At 35.5% G+C, this 20559-nt stretch overlaps 1 protein-coding gene across 4 annotated transcripts in view; it reads left to right on the top strand.

The window, feature by feature from the left end:
* Positions 1-20559, top strand: part of EPS15 (epidermal growth factor receptor pathway substrate 15) — a 148452-nt gene that overhangs the window by 35899 nt on the left and 91994 nt on the right. For all 4 annotated transcript variants that reach the window (XM_045477343.1, XM_045477346.1, XM_045477342.1 and 1 more), the window contains exons 3-8: positions 2075-2164; positions 3053-3100; positions 6051-6146; positions 8644-8709; positions 9845-9970; positions 12420-12479. In XM_045477343.1, coding sequence (XP_045333299.1) covers positions 2075-2164; positions 3053-3100; positions 6051-6146; positions 8644-8709; positions 9845-9970; positions 12420-12479 — 486 coding nt within the window. The remainder of the gene's footprint in view (positions 1-2074; positions 2165-3052; positions 3101-6050; positions 6147-8643; positions 8710-9844; positions 9971-12419; positions 12480-20559) is intronic.

Here is a 20559-nt window from a genome sequence, read left to right as displayed (position 1 = left end):
GAATTTATCTCATCTTAAGGTTTCCCCTATCTGCTAAGGCTCCTAGCCTGCTAAGTGACCTTGCTTTACCTCTGAGACTGGGGCCTTATAAACCAGGTTGCAGGCCAGTTTTCTTGGGAGGGCTTTCTAGACTTTGGCTCTACATAAAGTCTGTCCTTATTCCATGATAGTGGCTTATTCTTTCTGAATAAAAGAGAATTATTCTCAAATAGGCCTTATTTTGTGCAATTGATTTACTGATTGATTTCCACATATCATTAGAAAATAGAATATTAAAAATAATACCAAGTTTCCCAAATTAATAACCATAATTAAATATTTGTCAACAGTTTATTCAGTCACGTGTAATTAATTCTTCTTTCCCTGCATCTTGGGTCAGGAGTCTGTTTTCATGAAATATATCTACTTCTGGACTGCATAGTCCTGCAAAATTATGACTTAGTCCATCCAGCAGTACATTCTGAGAATTAGTCTAAATGATGTCAGCTCAGAAGTCTTTATCCCAAAGTCTATATTTTGAAGTGTTAATAATTCAGAGTATGTGGGATAGTTTTTTTCTATGAGGCCCTGAGACTGTCTTTGTCTTTGTTGAAGACACAGATTCTAGCCTGTAGCTTATGGCAGAGCCTTTGGGTAAGCATCAGAGTACAACATAAACTTCTGTAGATGACAGAGACTAAATGGCTGTGTTTATTATAGTAACCAAATGAATGGAAGATAGTAAAATTGGAATATGATACATAAATATTTCATAAGAGTTTGGTCAGTGTTTCCTCTGACAGCCTCTCTATTTAGGCCATGCTGGGGATAGATGTTTCCTTCCACCACCCCCAACCCTGGTTAGGGAGTAGGCAAAGAAGAAGGAGTTCTGGAGAATTTTAGAGGCAGGTTTCTCAACCCTTTTTATACTGTCTTGTTAACCCAAATTTGGATTGGGCAATTCTTTCTTTTTTGCTGAGTGCCTTGTTTATCCCGTGTTCCAGCACTTGAAAGAAAGGATTTCTTTTTTGCCTTTTGCTAGGATTGGCCTGTCTGGAATGTTTTGTATGTGTTTACAACAAACTTAATCTTTTAACTAAACTGGAAAAACAGCTCACAAATATCCTTGTATCATGTTACCTTTCCCATGACTTTTTAAACATTTACTTTTTGTTTTTACAAGCAGAATTTTACTTTAGGAAATCTTAACAGAAATGAGAGTCATTTTTTTGAACTTTTTTTCTGTTCTTGACGTTATTCTGTTTAAAAGGAAAGTCCCCATCAATTAAAATGACGTGTTTTCCTTAATGTGCTTTAGGAACTTAATAATTTTTAAAATATTTCTTTAAGTTTGTTATGGAATCACTGCTGGTCTTAGAGCTGATACTGCTTTGATTTTTTTTAAGTGTTGCAGTTTCTAAGAGTAAGTATGAAAGCAGAAGTTAGTGATTTAAAGATGTTTGAAAAAATAGATAACATATACACCTATTCCCATTTGTCAAATGCTGCCCTTTCCTCCCTATTTATTAGAATTTAGGGGCGCCTGGGTGGCGCAGTCGGTTAAGCGTCCGACTTCAGCCAGGTCACGATTTCGCGGTCCGTGAGTTCGAGCCCCGCGTCAGGCTCTGGGCTGATGGCTCAGAGCCTGGAGCCTGTTTCCGATTCTGTGTCTCCCTCTCTCTCTGCCCCTTCCCCGTTCATGCTCTGTCTCTCTCTGTTCCAAAAATAAATAAAAACGTTGAAAAAAAAAATTAAAAAAAAAAAAAAGAATTTAAATGGTAACTATAGAAGACTTGGAGTCAGAAGTTATATGTTAATGTTATGACTCCACTAATTTTGCTGTGCTTCCTCTGAGGTTCAGTTTTCTCATTTGTATAACAGGAGCAATAAAAACCTTTCTGTAAATTGCCAGTGCTATCGAGATGTGTCGATTCTACTCATGTGGCTCTCCATGTATTTCTTGGCTTTTGTTAGTCAAAGGATTCCTGTTCCCTTTTTGAAAAAACCAGCTCCCAAGTCCCAGGGACAAAGGCAGGTAAATAATGATAATTTTGTCTTTGTGGTTGTCATCAGCTTATGGTTTGTATCTTTTCAGGTCGATACAGGCAATACTGGAAGGGTATTGGCTTCTGATGCTGCTGTTTTCCTGAAAAGATCAGGGCTTCCAGATTTGATACTTGGAAAGGTAGTATTTGTTCATTTTAACTAAATTAGAATGACTATTTATTTAGTAGTATAAATAAATTGGATGCAAATTTAGATACCATTGAGAAACTTAGATGTTAGAATTGAATCATTGAGGCAGTTACAGTAATGCAATGCAGGGAATTTGTGGTGCAGTGATTTACCCTTTTGAAAAGTAAGGTGTTTTTCAGATATTTAGAAAACCAATTACTTTTTAGTAGGATGAAATGAGGAAGTAATAGTACATTTGGGTATTGTGGGGAGAAACAGTACAGACTGGGAACCTTGCCACCCACTCAGAGAGTTGGCTCTATCCCTACTTCCTCTATTATAACTGTCTCTAACTGTGTTTAATATGTGGTAAATAGAGTTGGTGATGAGAGGCTTAGAAAAGAGCACAAAGAGATGGAAGGTCCTCTCCTGGCTAGATCTCCTGGTGAATCCTTATACATGATATTGTTAAGTATTCAAAGCCCTAAAAAATAACTATTTTTAATAATTTAATTATTCACAAATAAACATGAACTATTTCAACTTGCCCATAAGGAAGAATATCGTCTTAATATGTATCTAAAATAAAGGTAGTATGTTCTAGTAGAAGGAGCATCAGATTTGGAGTTAGAACCTGGATTAATGAAAAAGTCATTGGATTTGGAGGTTAGAACCTGGATTTCAGTTCTTTCCCTGATCCTTTGAATGTTCTTCAGTAAGTATCTCACTGGGCCTTCGTATCTTTGTGTAGAGTTGAGCTAAATGACCTTTAAGGTTTCTTTCCACTTTTATTTCTGTGATTCTTAAATCTGATGACCAAAGAGCATAAAGTTGTAAATTTATCTTTAAGATGATTTTTGTTTAAAATAGATTGATTTTTTTTTTTTCTGAATTTCAGATTTGGGATTTAGCTGACACAAATGGCAAAGGAATTCTGAACAAACAAGTAAGATTCAGAGATTCATATGAAAAAATTTTTGAGTGCTTCAAAATAAAAACTAAACAGGATTTTTTTCTAATTTTAAACTAGAATTTTTTTTTTTTAAACCAACATTAGGGTTTTACAAGGGCAAGTGTTACAACAATGAAAATATTTCCAATTCAGTGGACATTAAAGTAACTAATTCCCAAATGTTAGTGTTAATTTGGTGACATTCTTCTGGAATGTCTTAGTCTGTTTGGACTTTTTTAACATGATACCACAGACTGGATGGCTTATAAACAGCAGAAATTTGCTGCTCAGAGTTCTGGAGGCTGGAAGTATAAGATCAGGCTGCCACCATGGTTGGGTAAGGTCTGTCTTCCTGGTTGCAGACTTCTTGTTGTATCCTTATGTGACAGAAGGGGCTAGGGATCTCTCTGGACCCTCTTTTATATAGCACTAATCCCATTCATGAGGGCCTTACCCTGATGCCTTAAGCACTTCTCAAAGGCCCTACTTCCTAATACCATTATCTTTGGAGGTTAGGATTTCAACATATTTAATTTCTTACTTGTAAAGTGTATACTTACTTGTGACTATTCTGGTCTAGGTCTTACTTCTGGCATGTAACCCAAAAGGTGGTTTACAGGCCTTAAGTAAACCCTAGATAAGAAATACATGAAATTGATTAATGGGTATTGGACACCATCAGTGTATTTTGAAATTTAGCTTGTTGTGAATGGAGTTCAGAGTTCTACAGGATTGAATTCAAAGCTTGCTGCATGCTGAAACATTGGCTGAGCACTGTTACTCAAAGTTAATTACCTCTATGGGATAGTTGAAGCAGCATCAAACTCAGAAAAGAGATGAGGAATTTAGATGAGAGGGTCAGAATATCCAGTCTCTTCATTAAGATTCCAGAACTAGATTGTAGTCTCCAATGGAGCCCCTGGGCAGAAGGGCCAGTTGGTACATTGGAGACATAGGAAAACTAACTTCATATAGGGGCACCTGGGGTGATGTATACTCAGTAGGCAAATATTTGCTGAGTACCTGTTTTGAGCCAGGCTTTGGAAATACAGAGGTGAACATGACATATCTGGTCCCTGTCTTCATGAGTTTACAGTATAATAAATTCTTCACTAATATTCCTGGACTTTGGAATTTGAGTATGAGTTGAATTTGTTATATCTAGTTGGCTGGATTTGTGGGTCTTCAGTTAAACTTTGATATTTGCATTGGAGAAATTGATTTAAAAAAAATTTCTTTTTTTTAACATTAGGTTTTGAAAGACAGAGACAGAGTGTGAGTGGGGGAGGGGCAGAGAGAGAGGGAGACAGAATCTGAAGGAGGCTCCAGGCTCCAGGCTGTCGGCCCAGAGCCTGATGCAGGGCTCGAACTCACAAACCGTGAGATCACGTCCTGAGCTGAAGTTGGTTGCTTAACCGAGCCACCCAGGCACCCCAAAATAGATTTTCGAATTAACATGAAAAAAAGGAAAGAAACCAATATTTATTGAGTTTCTGTGTGCTCAAAATGACAGTAGGTGCTTTCTTCCTATAGTATGGCTTTTATTTTGTTCCTTATAAGACATTGCAAGATAAGTATTAGTCCCTCCTTTTACAGAAAAATTTTATTTAACTTGCCCATGGCCTCACAACTTGGAGTATCAGAACTAGAATTTAATGCAGGACTAGTTCACTTCAGAGCCCATCCATACTATGGGATGGACCTGATTACCTAAGAGTAATTGAATCTCTCATAGAATGAGAAGGAAAGAGAATTGATACTAGAGTACTTAGAATACCAGCATTTAAAAGTTGGAGGAGGCATTGACTCTAAGAGAAGAGGCTTGAAAGGTCAGGGGAAAACTAGGAGAGCTTTATGAAGCTGTGTTGATGGAGGGAAATTTCTGGGAGTTATTCTTACTGTCCAGACTGCCAAAAGGACAAGCAGGATGAGGTGGGGGTTTTGTGTTTTGTTTTGTTTTGAGGCTATTGTATTTGGTACCTAGGTTATTTGTGACATAGGCAGTAGTTTCTCTAGCTAATGGTGGGAGTTGAAGTCAGATTGCATAAAAGCTTATGGAGTGAATGCAAAAGGAAGGGGAGATCTTTTCAAGAAATTTGTGAATAAAGGCAAGGTATTATATAAAGCAGACAACCTGCAAGTTTCTAAAAATAAGTTAGGAATTGGGTAAGAAATGTATAGGTGAGAATAGGAGGTTTGAGAGAAGTGGTGAAGGGTTGATTGTATCAGCATCTGTACAAAGTTGCAAGTAATTATAACTGGAGTAGAGGCTTTTGTTATGTCTAGTCCCAGACCTGACTTTAACTCAGAACAGCTGAAAACCAGTTGCTTCAGCATCTCTGCATTTACTTATTAAATTTTGGACTGAGGCTTCAAATGCCAAAAATCCAAGGGCTGTTGGGAGATATTTATAAATGTTTTGAAGTCAAGCAGTTAATATAATTGTTTTAGTTGCTGCATGGTAGTGCTGTATTCTCTGTAGCTTTCCTGGAATAGCAGTGGTTGAGTCATTTGAACAATTGGTCTAGTTTCACAATTTATCATCTTAAATCCAGAGGTGACTTTTGATAACATACAATTGTTATTTTCTTCTAGGTTTTTTTTCAGACTGTTTTTTTTTTCTGACTTAAATGATAAAAATCGTTTTTAACATCATTAAATATTCTTTGAAGCATGTTTATTAATTTTGTATAATTTCAGCTCTGTATATCACGGTTTACTTAAGTGTTTTCCCATTTATATGAACACTTTTTGCTATTTATTGTGTCAGGAACATCTTTGTACAAAGATCTCTTCTTAATTTTAAAGCAAGTGGTTTCAGGCAAATGTGCTATTATATAACACTCTTGCAGTAATTGTGAATTGTTTTATATTTTCAGATTGTAAGTGTGTAGATAGATGGATGAGTAAATAATGCATTTAACTTCATACTTTTCTTTCTCAGGAATTCTTTGTTGCTTTGCGTCTTGTGGCATGTGCCCAGAATGGATTGGAGGTTTCACTGAGTAGCTTGAACCTGGCTGTTCCTCCACCAAGATTTGTAAGAAATGATTTTAAATCTAAATTGTATTTAATTAAAAAAATGATGTCACATGACTTAAAAATTAAAATTGCTATATCAAAAAAAATTCCCCCAGCCCCTATCACTCAGCTACTTGATTTTCTTTCTTAATGGCTTCGGCTGTTATTAGATTCTTGTATTTCCTTCCAGAGTTATTATATGTATATATAAGAAAATATAAATACTCACTTCTTCATTTTACATTGATTGTAGCTCACAATTAATAAACATGATTCTATACCTTTTTAAATAATATATTTTAGGGATCTTTACATAAAAGCATCTTCATTGTTTTTTAGAGCTGTATAGTATTTCCTTGCTTCTATTTACCATAATTAACATGCAGTGTAACATTAGTTTCAGGTGTACAATATAGTGATTCAGCACTTCTATACAACACCTGGTGCTCATCACAGCTCATTATTAGTCCCCATCACCTATGTAACCCATTCCCCACACACTTCCCCTCTACCATAATTTAACTTCCTATTGATAGGCTTTTAGCTTGTTTCTAATCTTTTATTATAAAAAAAATGCTGCAATGAATAGTAACCTTGGATATATGTAATTTTACATGTGCAGAAATATATATGTGCATATTCTTGGAAGTGTTTCAGAAGTTCTTGCGTTTGTACAATTTTCACATATAATATAAACTTGTCTTCCATAGTGGTTGTACTTGTTCACACTCATACCATCAATTGGTTGAGAGGTGACAAATGGAATGTTAAGTGTTTTATGGAGTGAGTTTGAGTAGTTTTCCTCATGCTTCTGAGCCATTTACATTACTTTTATGTGAAATATCTGTTTAAATCTTTTGCCCATTTTTCTTGGGTTCTTGGTCTTTTTTATTAATTGAATTCTGTAGGATATGTGTGTGTGTGTGTGTGTATACACACATATATGTTATTTATATATAAATATATAAAATACATATATATTTTTTTCTTTTCCAGTTTGTCATTTGTCTTTTGACATTGTGCTTATCTTTTTCTATAAAGACGCCATTGTTTTTTATGTAAATGAGTTATTAGGCTTTAATTTTTTTATGGTTTCTTTTTCACATTTATGTTAGTGTTGATATAAAGTATGAGTATGGATTCAAATTTATGTTTTTTTACAATGGCTTATAGACCTAATACAGTTTATTGAATAACCAATCTTTTCCTTACTGATTTGAAATGCCACCTCATGGGGCTCTTGGGTGGCTTAGTTGGTTCAGTGTCCAGCTCTTGATTTTAGCTCAGGTCATGATCTCACGGTTCAAGGGTTTGAGCCCCACATTGGGTTCTGCGCTGGTAGAGTGTGGAGCTTCCTTGGGATTCTTTCTCTCTCCCTCTCTGTCTGCCCCTCCCCCTGCTCATGCTTTCTCTCTCTCAAAATAAAAAAACTTAAAAAAAGGAAATGCAACCTCAGTCATGTGCTAAATTCTCATATGTAGTTTGGTTTCTTTCTGGATTTTTTTGCTCTTACCCATTTATCTATTTATCCATGTACTTATCTCACATTTTAATTCTCATATTTTGTGATTTGTTTTACATCTGATAGGGCTAGTTCTTCCCACCCTACCCCCTTTTTCAGAAGTTTCATTGCTCTTACTTGTTTTTAAATTTAACATTTTAAAAAGTATTTGGTCTGAGTATTATGAATCTAACTTCAGTTTTGAGAATTTCTGCACTTACAAGTTTAGGCATGGAATCAGGGGATTAATTTAAGGATTTGTTGTCTATGTTATTATAAAAATGTTTCAAATATATCCATCTGTCTCTACAAGCAGATAAATATAACAACTTGGGTGTGCTGTTCATAGGTTCATGTACTTGTAACTTAAGAAATCTTAAGTTGGGTTCTTGTCCCGGTCTGCTTTCCTTAAATAGTGTTGGGAAAAAGTCATCAGTTAACAGGGCCACAAATAGTTTTGTTACATTCAGATATTGGTATCTTGATTTCAGTTGTAATAGGATTTTTTCTAGAACACTTAAATGTTTTAGTTAATGTTCTAACATTTATGTAGCTAATTCAGATAACTCAGTTTTTGTTTCACTTGTGCTTAGAAGAAGGTCTAATAGAGTCAATGTAAAATAGTGAAAATAGTGTTCTGTGTGCATTGAGTTCCAAATTTTGTATGAATGTCTTTAAATCCAAAGACCACTTTTTCTTCATTTTTTGTTTTTTAATAGTTTTTTTTAAAAAAATTCTTTAAAATGTTTATTTATTTTTGAGAAAGAGAGAGAGAGAGACACACAGAGCATGAGTGGGGAAGGGGCAGAGAGAGAGGGAGACACAGAATCTGAAGCAGGCTCCAGGCTCTGAGTTGTCAGCACGGAGCCTGATGTGGGGCTCAAACCCACGAACTGTGAGATTGTGACCTGAGCCAAAGTTGGGAGCTCAATTGACTGAGCCATCCAGGCACCCCTCTTTGTTGTTTATTGATGTGAGGTTTTCAATCCTTCGTGTGCTGTATTTTTCTTTTTAGCATGATACCGGTAGTCCTTTGCTAGTCAGTGGAACCTCTGTAGCCGAGCTCCCATGGGCTGTAAAAGTAAGTAAACTTTGTAACTACCCTTTCCTTATCACTGCTTTGCTTCCTACCCACATAATCTTTTTCTACTTCCAAAATACAATGTAGTCTGCGTTTGGCTTTCACTATTTACTGTAGGGGAAATACTAGTACTAGAAATCTTTTGAGGGACCTTACTGCTCTGTCAGTCATTTTATGACAATTAGTATGGCTTAATCTCATTTCTGTTATAATGTAAACTAAAAATGGTGATGTCATAATCCTGCATTAACTAAAACATTTTAGGAATAGATTGTTTACCCCACTGATATTATTTCCTGTTTGAAAATTCTGGTTAACTAGATGCTCTCTTTATGGCTCTAAAACAATTCTTTATGAAATCGTTTTCTGAAATGGGTATTTTTCATTATAGCTCTTTGGAGACACCACACTAGTTATAGCTATCTTATCAGATTTTTTAAATTACAATTTTTAAATAATATTAGAATATAGCACATCACATGGCCCTTAATAAATGTGTACAGTTTTGTCAGAAAGCCATTTGGTTTGTATGTCTATGTATGCTTGTGTGTTATTAACTAATTTTAAAAAGTATAGGGATCTGGCATTGACAGGACAAATCACAAACAATAGTTTTTTTATGTATACAAATAACTTCCCTGGATTTTAGGGAATATCTTGTTAATTGATAAAAGGAAATAACTTTGGGAAAAAAGGGGGAAACTTAATGTTTATTCCTGTGGCGGTTTATTTTGTTTTTAAAATCTGAGTTTGAAATGTGATTAATGCCATTTTGAGAAAGTCATAGAATGTCACTAACTACCTTTTGTGTTCTCATAAAAGTTACTTCTTTGTTATGGGTTTAAATGAGAGGACTAGATGCTCTTCTCAAAGCTCTTCCTGTCACTAAAATCTTTTGATTAAGCCAACAGTAGAAAAGCAAATAGTGTTTCAGCTGCAAAAGGAATGGAAGGGATACTGGACTCTTGAGTAACTTTTAAATTGTTATTTATAATAATATATTTTGATGAAAGTAAAAAGTGTTTTTAAAACAATTTTTAGGAATATGTTGTGTATTCTTTGAGGATTTGATTTTTGTAACTGCACTTAAATCCTTTTCACCAGTATTTAACTTGTGATCTTTTTTATATTATAGTCTGAAGATAAGGCCAAATATGATGCAATTTTTGATAGTTTAAGCCCAGTGAATGGATTTCTTTCTGGTGATAAGGTGAAACCAGTGTTGCTCAACTCTAAGTTACCTGTGGATATCCTTGGAAGAGTAAGATACTATTAAATTCTAAATGTATTTTTATGTATCTTTTGTATCTACCAAGAGCTCATTGTTAAAAATATATAGATATTATTTTGAAGTTATGTTACTACAGAATTTTTTTGTATTCTGAAGTCATATATAAAATTATTGCCAGTTAATTTTGTACAATAATTTGGTTATTCTCTCTAAACTATGAGTGCTTGAAATCAGTTATATATGTAAGCCCTTTGAATAGGTCCTTTTTCCTTTGTACTATATGCACTGACTTCCCAGTTCCTTGATTTAATTTCTGCAGACCATCAGTATTTTATATCTGTCACCTACTTCATGGCTGTATCATGGGACTTTGTCATAAGGAATAGTTTCATCTCTGATCATTAATTCTACTGTCTCAATAGAACTTTGCATCTTTCTAGATATTTTTCATAAATACTTGCAAGACTAATTCTTTGATTTCACAAGACCTTTAAATCTCAGAGTCCTTTACTGTCTCCATTTTTCGAATTTACTTTTTTCCTCATCCAACTTGATCCATAGTGTCATGTTGGTATCTTAAGCTCCCTTTGCCATGTTTTCTAACCTTTCTCCTGACCTGGTAAAAATCCAGCTTTGTGTTAAGCTCTCTGTGGTTGCATATGGACTACTGAAAATCTAATAAGGTTGGTGTCATCATAATTTCATGATCACCAACTTCATCTGGGCCTTCCCTACTCTTGTACTGTTTCCATGGTGATTTCTGTCTATGCCTCTTTGTATTTCAGACCTCATCTATTCTCATTAAACCTCTAGCCATTTCTTTAGTCCCTTGCTCAGTCAGGATACATAGGGTCAGATCCTGGCTGCACCATTTATTAGGTGTGTGACCTTGGGCAAATCATAAGAAAACTGTGTACCAGTTTTTTAATCTTTAAAATGAGCATGATTCCCAGTTTATAGGGTTGTAAGGATTAAATGTGAGAATGTATCTATTAAGCCCAGTGCTTGGTACATATTCTGTGATGCTGATGGTGATAATGACTTACCACCACACCACCAGTAGGAGTATTAGTGGATCAGTGTTGTGTATTGTATAGGTTAGGTGCTCAATAAATATTAGTTTAAAAGCCATTTTCTACTATTGTTTCTCACTAATCATTTCTCCACTGTGTGGTTGGTGTGAGATTTCTAAACTCTAAATATAATCCTGTTATTTTTTGACTTAAAACTAACCCTCTCAGTAGCTTCCCATTGCATTTAGAATAAAGTCCAGATTCCTTTCAAGCACTTAATGACCAGACACTTGCTCATCTCCACTCGTCTCTTACCAGTATACCCTCTCTTCTTGCCCTGAGTACAATTTTGTTGAATGAAAACATCTTCTTTTCAAGGATTTAACAAAGTTTTATACCTGGTCTAAAGGTATGAAACCTACTCTATATTTAAACCAAATCTACTAGGGCCTTTTAGATTTTATTTTTCTTTTGTAAGCCCTGGACATTAGCTGGTTAGTAATTAATAATATTCACTGGGTATTTATTTTAGTTGATCAGAGGTTCTGTAGTGTATGGAAAACAATAATGGTCTTAGTTGGGAATCTTTATGTTGAAAACTGATTGTGTAACTTAATAATAGTTATGTGATCCTAGCTAAGTCATATCATTTCATGTCTAAAAAAGGGTTGATAGAGTTGAAAGAGTTGTTGCGTGAATTAACTGAGATGATGTTTGTGAAAAAGCACTGTAGCTGTTTAAAGTGCTTTTGTCCATAATTGTTTTCTTGAGAAGAACAAACTATTTTCTTTCTTTTTTTTTTTGTTAGTTTATTTATTTGTTTTGAGAGAGACACAGTGTGAGTGGGGGAGGGGCAGAGAGAGGGAGAGAGAAGATCCCAAGCAGCCTCTGCGCTACCAGCATAGAGCCCAACCCAGGGCTTAAACTCACGAAACTGTGAGATCATGACCTGAACCGAAACCAAGAGTCAGACACTTAACCAACTGAGCCATCCAGGCACCCCTAACATGTTTTCTTTAAAGTTTTTTAAGGAATTTTTATTTAAAAAATACTTGTATTAAGAATTATTACTTTGGGCACTTGGGTGGCTCAGTCAGTTAAACATCTGACTCTTGATGTTGGCTCAGGTCATGTCCTCATGGTTCCTGGCAGGGAGCCCTGCATTGGGTTCTGCACTGACAGTGTGGAGCCTGCTTGGGATTCTGTCTCTCCCGCTCTCTCTGCCCCTTCCCCGTGCACATGTGCTCTCTCTCTCTCAAAATAAATGAACATTAAAAAAATTATTCTTGTTACAATCAATTTGTTAATATAGCATACAATAGTGATATAATAAAATGATCAACATAAGTGAAATCTCCAAAATATAGATATTTTAATGTTCAGATAAAACTTTTCCCTATAATTATGTGTTTGGTGTTTACAGGTAGCACATGAAAGAGCATTAATCTTTGTCAATTCTTTTTAAGGTTTGGGAGTTGAGTGACATTGACCATGATGGAATGCTTGACAGAGATGAGTTTGCAGTTGTAAGTAACCTAATGTTCTTAAAATCTTAATGGTTTTCTCAAGTGAAAATTTCCCTGTTATTTCCCTAAAATTGTTAGTATGAGTATTTTTACTTACAGTTTATAGGTAGTTAATAAATATTTTGAAACAGATGGATAATAGAAAATGTATGTTCTTATCATCTTCATTTTATTTGACTTTAAGGTACATAGGATTATCTGCCTTGGATAATGTACTGTAAAGATGCTGAGTGGTATTAATCTTTTGTATCCCATCTTAACAAGGTATCTTGGTACCTCTCTGCTATGGAATAATTTTACTTCAAATATACCCCCAGATTTTCACATTTATTTTATTAAAGGAAAACATGGATAACACTGTAGTTTCACTTCATTTATAAAGGCAGAGAAAGTTTTGACATCTTATCTGAAGACATGTTATCCTTGGAAATTGGAAGTTGAATCCAAATAAAGTTGTATTCACTTCTTCCTTAAAGGTTAGATCGAACTCTGCTGTGAGCTCATGAATAGTAAATCTCTAACCCCCCTTTAATCTATTATTTGGAAATTAGTCTGTTCAGATTTTCTCTCCTTATTTTACTAAGAAATTGTCTATTTCTTTGACTTTTCAAACTCATTGTGAAGTTATTCTTTTAATCTCTTCTGGGGTTTGTGCCACTTTGTCATTCCAAATCTTATATATTTTTGGTCCCTCCATCTTTTGTTTAATTGAATTTTATTTAGTTTATCAATCTTTTAAACAGAACCATCTTTTATTTTTTTTTTTATTTTTTTTTTCAATGTTTATTTATTTTTGGGACAGAGAGAGACAGAGCATGAACGGGGGAGGGGCAGAGAGAGAGAGAAACACAGAATCGGAAACAGGCTCCAGGCTCTGAACCATCAGCCCAGAGCCCGACGCGGGGCTCGAACTCACGGACCGCGAGATCGTGACCTGGCTGAAGTCGGACGCTTAACCGACTGCGCCACCCAGGCGCCCCCCATCTTTTAGATTTATTTATCATTTCTATTATGTTTTGACTTTGCCATTCTTTTTAGCTTTTATCTTAATTCCTTCTTCCTTGTAGTTTCTTTTATCATCTTTACTATTAAAAATTTTAAATCATGTATTTTCTCTTGAGTACAGGTTTAACTGGCTTCCATAGATACTGATAAAAAGTATTCTCCTTTTTACTACTTTTTAGATAACTTTTAGGGTTTTTTTTTATTATGTTTAGGAAAATGTTTCCTAATTTCAAAGTAGTTAATTTTTTTTGGTTTTTAGTTCCCTTTGTATATACTTCTAGCTTGATTTGATTATGCCTAGAGAATGTGCTCTTTAAAATCTCTACTTAAAAAAATTTCTTAAGGTTTTCTTTGTTTGCCAAGTTCATGACCCATTTTTACACATGTTCCCTGGATATGTCAACATTTCTGCTCAGAAGATGTTAGACCTCCACAAATTCACTATATCAATTTTATTATGTTTCACTTTCTCTTCAGCATCACTTTTTTTTGTGCTTTAATAAATTTTATTCTATTTATATCTCAAGAACCTATTAAAATAGGCAGAATAATTATTTTTACATTTGAAAAAATATACAGAAATGGAAACTTAAAATGACTTCAGTTGATGGTAATAGGTTCCTAGTCCTTTTTATTTTAATTTGGGTGATAATTGGGAAGTGGCAGGGAATACTCCCTTGCAATGATGACAGAAGTTATCCCAGCTATATGTTAAGGGTTGAATCAGTGTTTGTGTTATATTTTGGGGAAACAAGGTGGTATATTGAAGAAATTTGGCTGATGATGTATTTTGAAAGACTGTTAAACTATATATTAACTTTTCATAGTTTTTGTGTAAAGAATGTCAACACAAAATCTTTGCATTAGTAAGATGTGTAGAGGGATTTTTTCTCTTATAAAGACAAATATTAAAAATTTTAAGGAAGCATTTGTATAAGCATAGTTAAGATAGATGGAGAATAGTATTATTCTCATTTGATTAAATGGTAGTATGTGCTAAGGTAAGTGATTAAACACAGTTTATCTTAAATTCCTTGAAGGCTTTTACTAGGCAACCTACTCTTTTCTTAAAGTAAACTTTTTTTTTTTAATTTTTTTTTTTTTAACGTTTATTTATTTTTGAGACAGAGAGAGACAGACCATGAACGGGGGAGGGTCAGAGAGAGGGAGACACAGAATCTGAAACAGGCTCCAGGCTCTGAGCTGTCAGCACAGAGCCCGACGCGGGGCTGGAACTCACGGACCGTGAGATCATGACCTGAGCCGAAGTCGGCCGCTTAACCGACTGAGCCACCCAGGTGCCCCTTAAAGTAAACTTTTATTGAAAGAATAATTTCACGGACACCTGGGTAGCTCAGTCATTTAATCATCTGACTTTGGCTCAGGGCATGATCTTATGGTTTGTGAGTTTGACCGCATTGGGCTCTGCACTGACAGTGCAGAGCCTGCTTGGGATTCTCTCTCTCTCTCCCTCTCTCTGCCCCTCCCCTACTCATGCATGCACTCGCAAAATAAATAAACTTAAAAAAAAAAAAAAGACTAATTTAAGAATGAATGATGCATTTATAGGAAGTTACTACTTAAAAAAAATAATAAATACCTATCTGCCTTCTCCTAGATTCACTAATTTTAACCATTTTGCACCTTTGATTCCTTTCTATGTGCATTCCTGAGAAATTCTTTCCAACTTTATCATGCTTAGTGCCTTTAACTTTGAATTCCAGCTCATGTGATATTTATACAGCCTCTGTTCTCTTTTTGTCTGGATTACCTGATATTTCTTATATTTAAAATGTATCTCTTGAAAACAGCATGGTGCTTTGTTTCAATTTTTTACCTAATTTGACAGTTTTTGTCTTTTAAGATAATGATGCAGATACTGATTTTATTCCCCCATCTTATTTATTTTACATAATTATTTTCTCTTTTTTTTTTCTGTTCTTGTTGGTTATCAAGTAGTGATTCATTCAGTTTCCCTTCTTACTAAATTGGAAATTCTGTTATAATGTCTGTGGCATTAATGGTTAATAACACCTATCCCTGTACTTATAATACTTATTTCTCTAGTTGTTGAAAATAAAGTAACCTTCACTCTAGTAAAACAAATTCTTTATATTTTCTCTTCTTTCTTCTTCACCTCCTAACCCAAGAAGATTTTAGAACATTTTTAAAAATTCTAGATTTTACTCAGTTATTTGGGTCTTTTGGTTCTAAGATTTTCCTTGTAATTTTGTCAATATTAATAGTCTCACTGCATTCTTTTGGTAGACTTTGCCTGATAAATCTTTTTCCACCTTTTTACTTTATGAATGGGGCAACATAGTCCATACATTTTTTATTTTTTTTTTACTTCTCAGAATCTGTAACTTTTTAAAAAAAAAATTGAAATAATATGAGTAACATACAGGGTTGTATTAGTTTCAGGTGTACAATATAATGATTCAACAATTCTGTACATTACTCAGTGCTCACCACAATGAGTATAGTTACCATCTGTTACCAAACAACATTATTACAATCTTATTGACTATATTCCCTATGCTGTACTTTTCATCTCCATGACTTAATTTATTTTACAACTGGAAGTTTGTACTTCTTAATCTCCTTTATCTATTTATAATGGGATTCTATCTCATTCTCCACCCCCACCACCCTTCTGGCAACCACTAGTTTTCTGTATTTAAGAATCTGTTTTCTTGTTTGTTTGTCTTTGTTTTGTTTGTTCATTTGTTTCTTAGATTCCAGAAATGAGTGAGATCATATGGTATTTGTCTTTCTCTGTCTGACTTATTTCACTTAGCATTATATTCTCTAGGTCCATTCATATTGTTGCAGATGGGAATATCTCACTGTTTTTTATGGCTGAGTAATCAATATTCCAGTGTGTGTGTGTGTGTGTGTGTGTGTGTACACCACATCTCTTTATTCATCTATCGATGGACACTTGAGTTCCTTTCATATCTTTGCCATTGTAGATAATACTGCAATAAACTTGGGGGGTGTATACATCTTTTTGAATTAGAGATTTTGTTTCCTCTGAGTAAATACCCAGTAGTGAAATTACTGGATCAAATGGTATTTCTATTTTTAATTTTTTGAGGAACCTCCATACTGTTTTCCACAGTGGTTATACTAATTTATATTCCCACCAGTAGTGAAAAGGATTCCTTTTTCTCCACATCCTCACCAACACTTGTTATTTCTTGTCTTCCTGGTTTTGACTGGTTTGACAGGTGTAAGGTGATATGTCATTGTGGTTTTGATGTGCATTTCCCTGATGTCTCCTTTAGTATGTGATAGTTTCTCTGTCTTGCCTTGTTTTTCTATGACTTTGGCTATGGGGTGTCTGGGTGGCTCACTTGGTTAAGTGTCCTTCTCTTGATTTCAGCCCAGGTCATGATCTCATGGTCCATGGGATCCAGCCCCACCACACTGGGCTCTGTGCTGGCAGTGTGGAGCCTGCTTGGGATTTTCCTCCCCTCCCCCAACTCTGTTTACCCCTCCTCTGCCATGCTCTTTCTCAGTCTCTCTGAAAATAAGTAAGCATTAAAAAAAAAAAAAAAAAAGCTCTAGCTAGATATCCTGTAGAATGTCTACCATTCTAGGGTATGGGTTTTTGGAAAGAACACCGCAGATGTAAAATGCCTTTCTCATAACATTTATCAGGGGGTACTTGGTGTCCACATGCCATTACAGGTGATGTTAACCTTCATCACTTGGTAAAGTTGGTGTTTCCCAGGTTTCTTCACTGTAAAGTTAACTCTTTTCCCCTTTTCCTACTCTATTTTGGAGAGGCAGACTCATGCTTTTTATTTTGTATTCTGACTTGGTATCTTCATGTTGATTTTTAAAAAATTATTATTATTATTATTTTTAATATGAAATTTATTGTCAAATTGGTTTCCATACAACACCCAGTGCTCATCCCAAAAGGTGCCCTCCTCAATACCCATCACCCACCCTCCCCTCCCTCCCACCCCCCATCAACCCTCAGTTTGTTCTCAGTTTTTAAGAGTCTCGTATGCTTTGGCTCTCTCCCTCTTTAACCTCTTTTTTTTTTTCTTTCCTCTTCCCCTCCCCCATGGTCTTTTGTTAAGTTTCTCAGGATCCACATAAGAGTGAAAACATATGGTATCTGTCTTTCTCTGTATGACTTATTTCACTTAACATAACACTCTCCAGTTCCATCCACGTTGCTACAAAAGGCCATGTTTCGTTCTTTCTCATTGCCACGTAGTATTCCATTGTGTACATAAACCACAATTTCTTTATCCATTCGTCAGTTGATGGACATTTAGGCTCTTTCCATAATTTGGCTATTGTTGAGAGTGCTGCTATAAACATTGGGGTACAAGTGCCACTGTGCATCAGCACTCCTGTATCCCTTGGGTAAATTCCAAGCAGTGCAATTGCTGGGTCATAGGGTAAGTCTATTTTTAATTTTTTGAGGAACCTCCACACTGTTTTCCAGAGTGGCTGCACCAACTTGCATTCCCACCAACAGTACAAGAGGGTTCCCGTTTCTCCACATCCTCTCCAGCATCTATAGTCTCCTCATTTGTTCATTTTAGCCACTCTGACTGACGTGAGGTGATATCTGAGTGTGGTTTTGATTTGTATTTCCCTGATAAGGAGCGACGTTGAGCATCTTTTCATGTGCCTGTTGGCCATCTGGATGTCTTCTTTAGAGAAGTGTCTATTCATGTTTTCTGCCCATTTCTTCACTGGATTATTTGTTTTTCGGGTGTGGAGTTTGGTGAGCTCTTTATAGATTTTGGATACTAGCCCTTTGTCTGATAATGTCATTTGCAAATATCTTTTCCCATTCCGTTGGTTGCCTTTTAGTTTTGTTGGTTGTTTCCTTTGCTGTGCAGAAGCTTTTTATCTTCACGAGGTCCCAATAGTTCATTTTTGCTTTTAATTCCCTTGCCTTTGGGGATGTGTCAAGTAAGAAATTGCTGTGGCTGAGGTCAGAGAGGTCTTTTCCTGCTTTCTCCTCTAGGGTTTTGATGGTTTCCTGTCTCACATTCAGGTCCTTTATCCATTTTGAGTTTGTTTTTGTGAATGGTGTGAGAAAGTGGTCTAGTTTCATCCTTCTGCATGTTGCTGTCCAGTTCTCCCAGCACCATTTGTTAAAGAGACTGTCTTTTTTCCATTGGATATTCTTTCCTGCTTTGTCAAAGATGAGTTGGCCATACGTTTGTGGGTCTAGTTCTGGGGTTTCTGTTCTATTCCGTTGGTCTATGTGTCTGTTTTTGTGCCCATACCATGCTGTCTTGATGATTATAGCTTTGTAGTAGAGGCTAAAGTCTGGGATTGTGATGCCTCCTGCTTTGGTCTTCTTCAAAATTTCTTTGGCCATTCAGGGCCTTTTGTGGTTCCATACAAATTTTAGGATTGCTTGTTCTAGCTTCGAGAAGAATGCTGGTACAATTTTGGTTGGGATTGCATTGAATGTGTAGATAGCTTTGGGTAGTATTGACATTTTAACAATATTTATTCTTCCAATCCATGAGCACGGAATGTTTTTCCATTTCTTTATATCTTCTTCAGTTTCCTTCATAAGCTTTCTATAGTTTTCAGCATACAGATCTTTTACATCTTTGGTCAGGTTTATTCCCAGGTATTTTATGCTTCTTGGTGCAATTGTGAATGGGATCAGTTTCTTTATTTGTCTTTCTGTTGCTTCATTGTTAGTGTATAAGAATGCAACTGATTTCTGTACATTGATTTTGTATCCTGCGACTTTGCTGAATTCATGTATCAGTTCTAGCCGACTTTTCGTGGAGTCTATCAGATTTTCCATGTATAATATCATGTCATCTGCAAAAGTGAAAGCTTGACTTCATCTTTGCCAATTTTGATGCCTTTGATTTCCTTTTGTTGTCTGATTGCTGATGCTAGCACTTCCAACATTATGTTAAACAACAGCGGTGAGAATTGACATCCCTGTCGTGTTCCTGACCTCAGGGGGAAAGCTCTCAGTTTTTCCCCATTGAGGATGATGTTAGCTGTGGGCTTTTCATAAATGGCTTTTATGATGTTTAAGTATGTTCCTCCTATCCCGACTTTCTCGAGGGTTTTTATTAAGAAAGGATGCTGAATTTTGTCAAATGCTTTTTCTGCATCGATTGACAGGATCATATGGTTCTTACCTTTTCTTTTATTAATGTGATGTATCACGTTGATTGATTTGCCAATGTTGAACTAGCCCTGCATCCCAGGAATGAATCCCACTTGATCATGATGAATAATTCTTTTCATATGCTGTTGAATTCGATTTGCTAGTATCTTATTGAGAATTTTTGCGTTCATATTCATCAGGGATGTTGGCCTGTAGTTCCCTTTTTTTTTACTGGGTCTCTGGTTTAGGAATCACAGTAATGCTGGCTTCATAGAATGAGTCTGGAAGTTTTCCTTCCCTTTCTATTTTTTGGAATAGCTTGAGAAGGATAGGTGTTATCTCTGCTTTAAATGTCTGGTAGAATTCCCCTGGGAAGCCATCTGGTCCTGGACTCTTATTTGTTGGGAGATTTTTGATAACTGATTCAATTTCTTTGCTGGTTATGGGTCTGTTCAAGTTTTCTATTTCTTCCTGTTGAGTTTTGGAAGTGTGTGGGTGTTTAGGAATTTGTCCATTTCTTCCAGGTTGTCCAGTTTGTTGGCATTAATTTTTCATAGTATTCCCTGATAATTGCTTGTATTTCTGAGGGATTGGTTGTAATAATTCCATTTTCATTCATGATTTTATCTATTTGGGTCATCTCCCTTTTCTTTTTGAGAAGCCTGGCTAGAGGTTTATCAATTTTGTTTATTTTTTCAAAAAACGAACTCTTGGTTTCATTGATCTGCTCTATAGTTTTTTTAGATTCTATATTGTTTATTTCTGCTCTGATCTTTATTATTTCTCTTCTTCTGCTGGGTTTGGGGTGTCTTTGCTGTTCTGCTTCTATTTCCTTTGGGTGTGCTGCTAGATTTTGTATTTGGGATTTTTCTTGGTTCTTGAGATAGGCCTGGATTGCAATGTATTTTCCTCTCAGGACTGCCTTCGTTGCATCCCAGAGTGTTTGGATTG

The sequence above is a fragment of the Leopardus geoffroyi genome, chromosome C1, assembly GCF_018350155.1.
Source record: "Leopardus geoffroyi isolate Oge1 chromosome C1, O.geoffroyi_Oge1_pat1.0, whole genome shotgun sequence".
Classification (NCBI taxonomy): domain Eukaryota; kingdom Metazoa; phylum Chordata; class Mammalia; order Carnivora; family Felidae; genus Leopardus; species Leopardus geoffroyi.
Note: the sequence above shows the minus strand (reverse complement) of the source record. Positions and strands in the feature narration are given on the sequence as shown.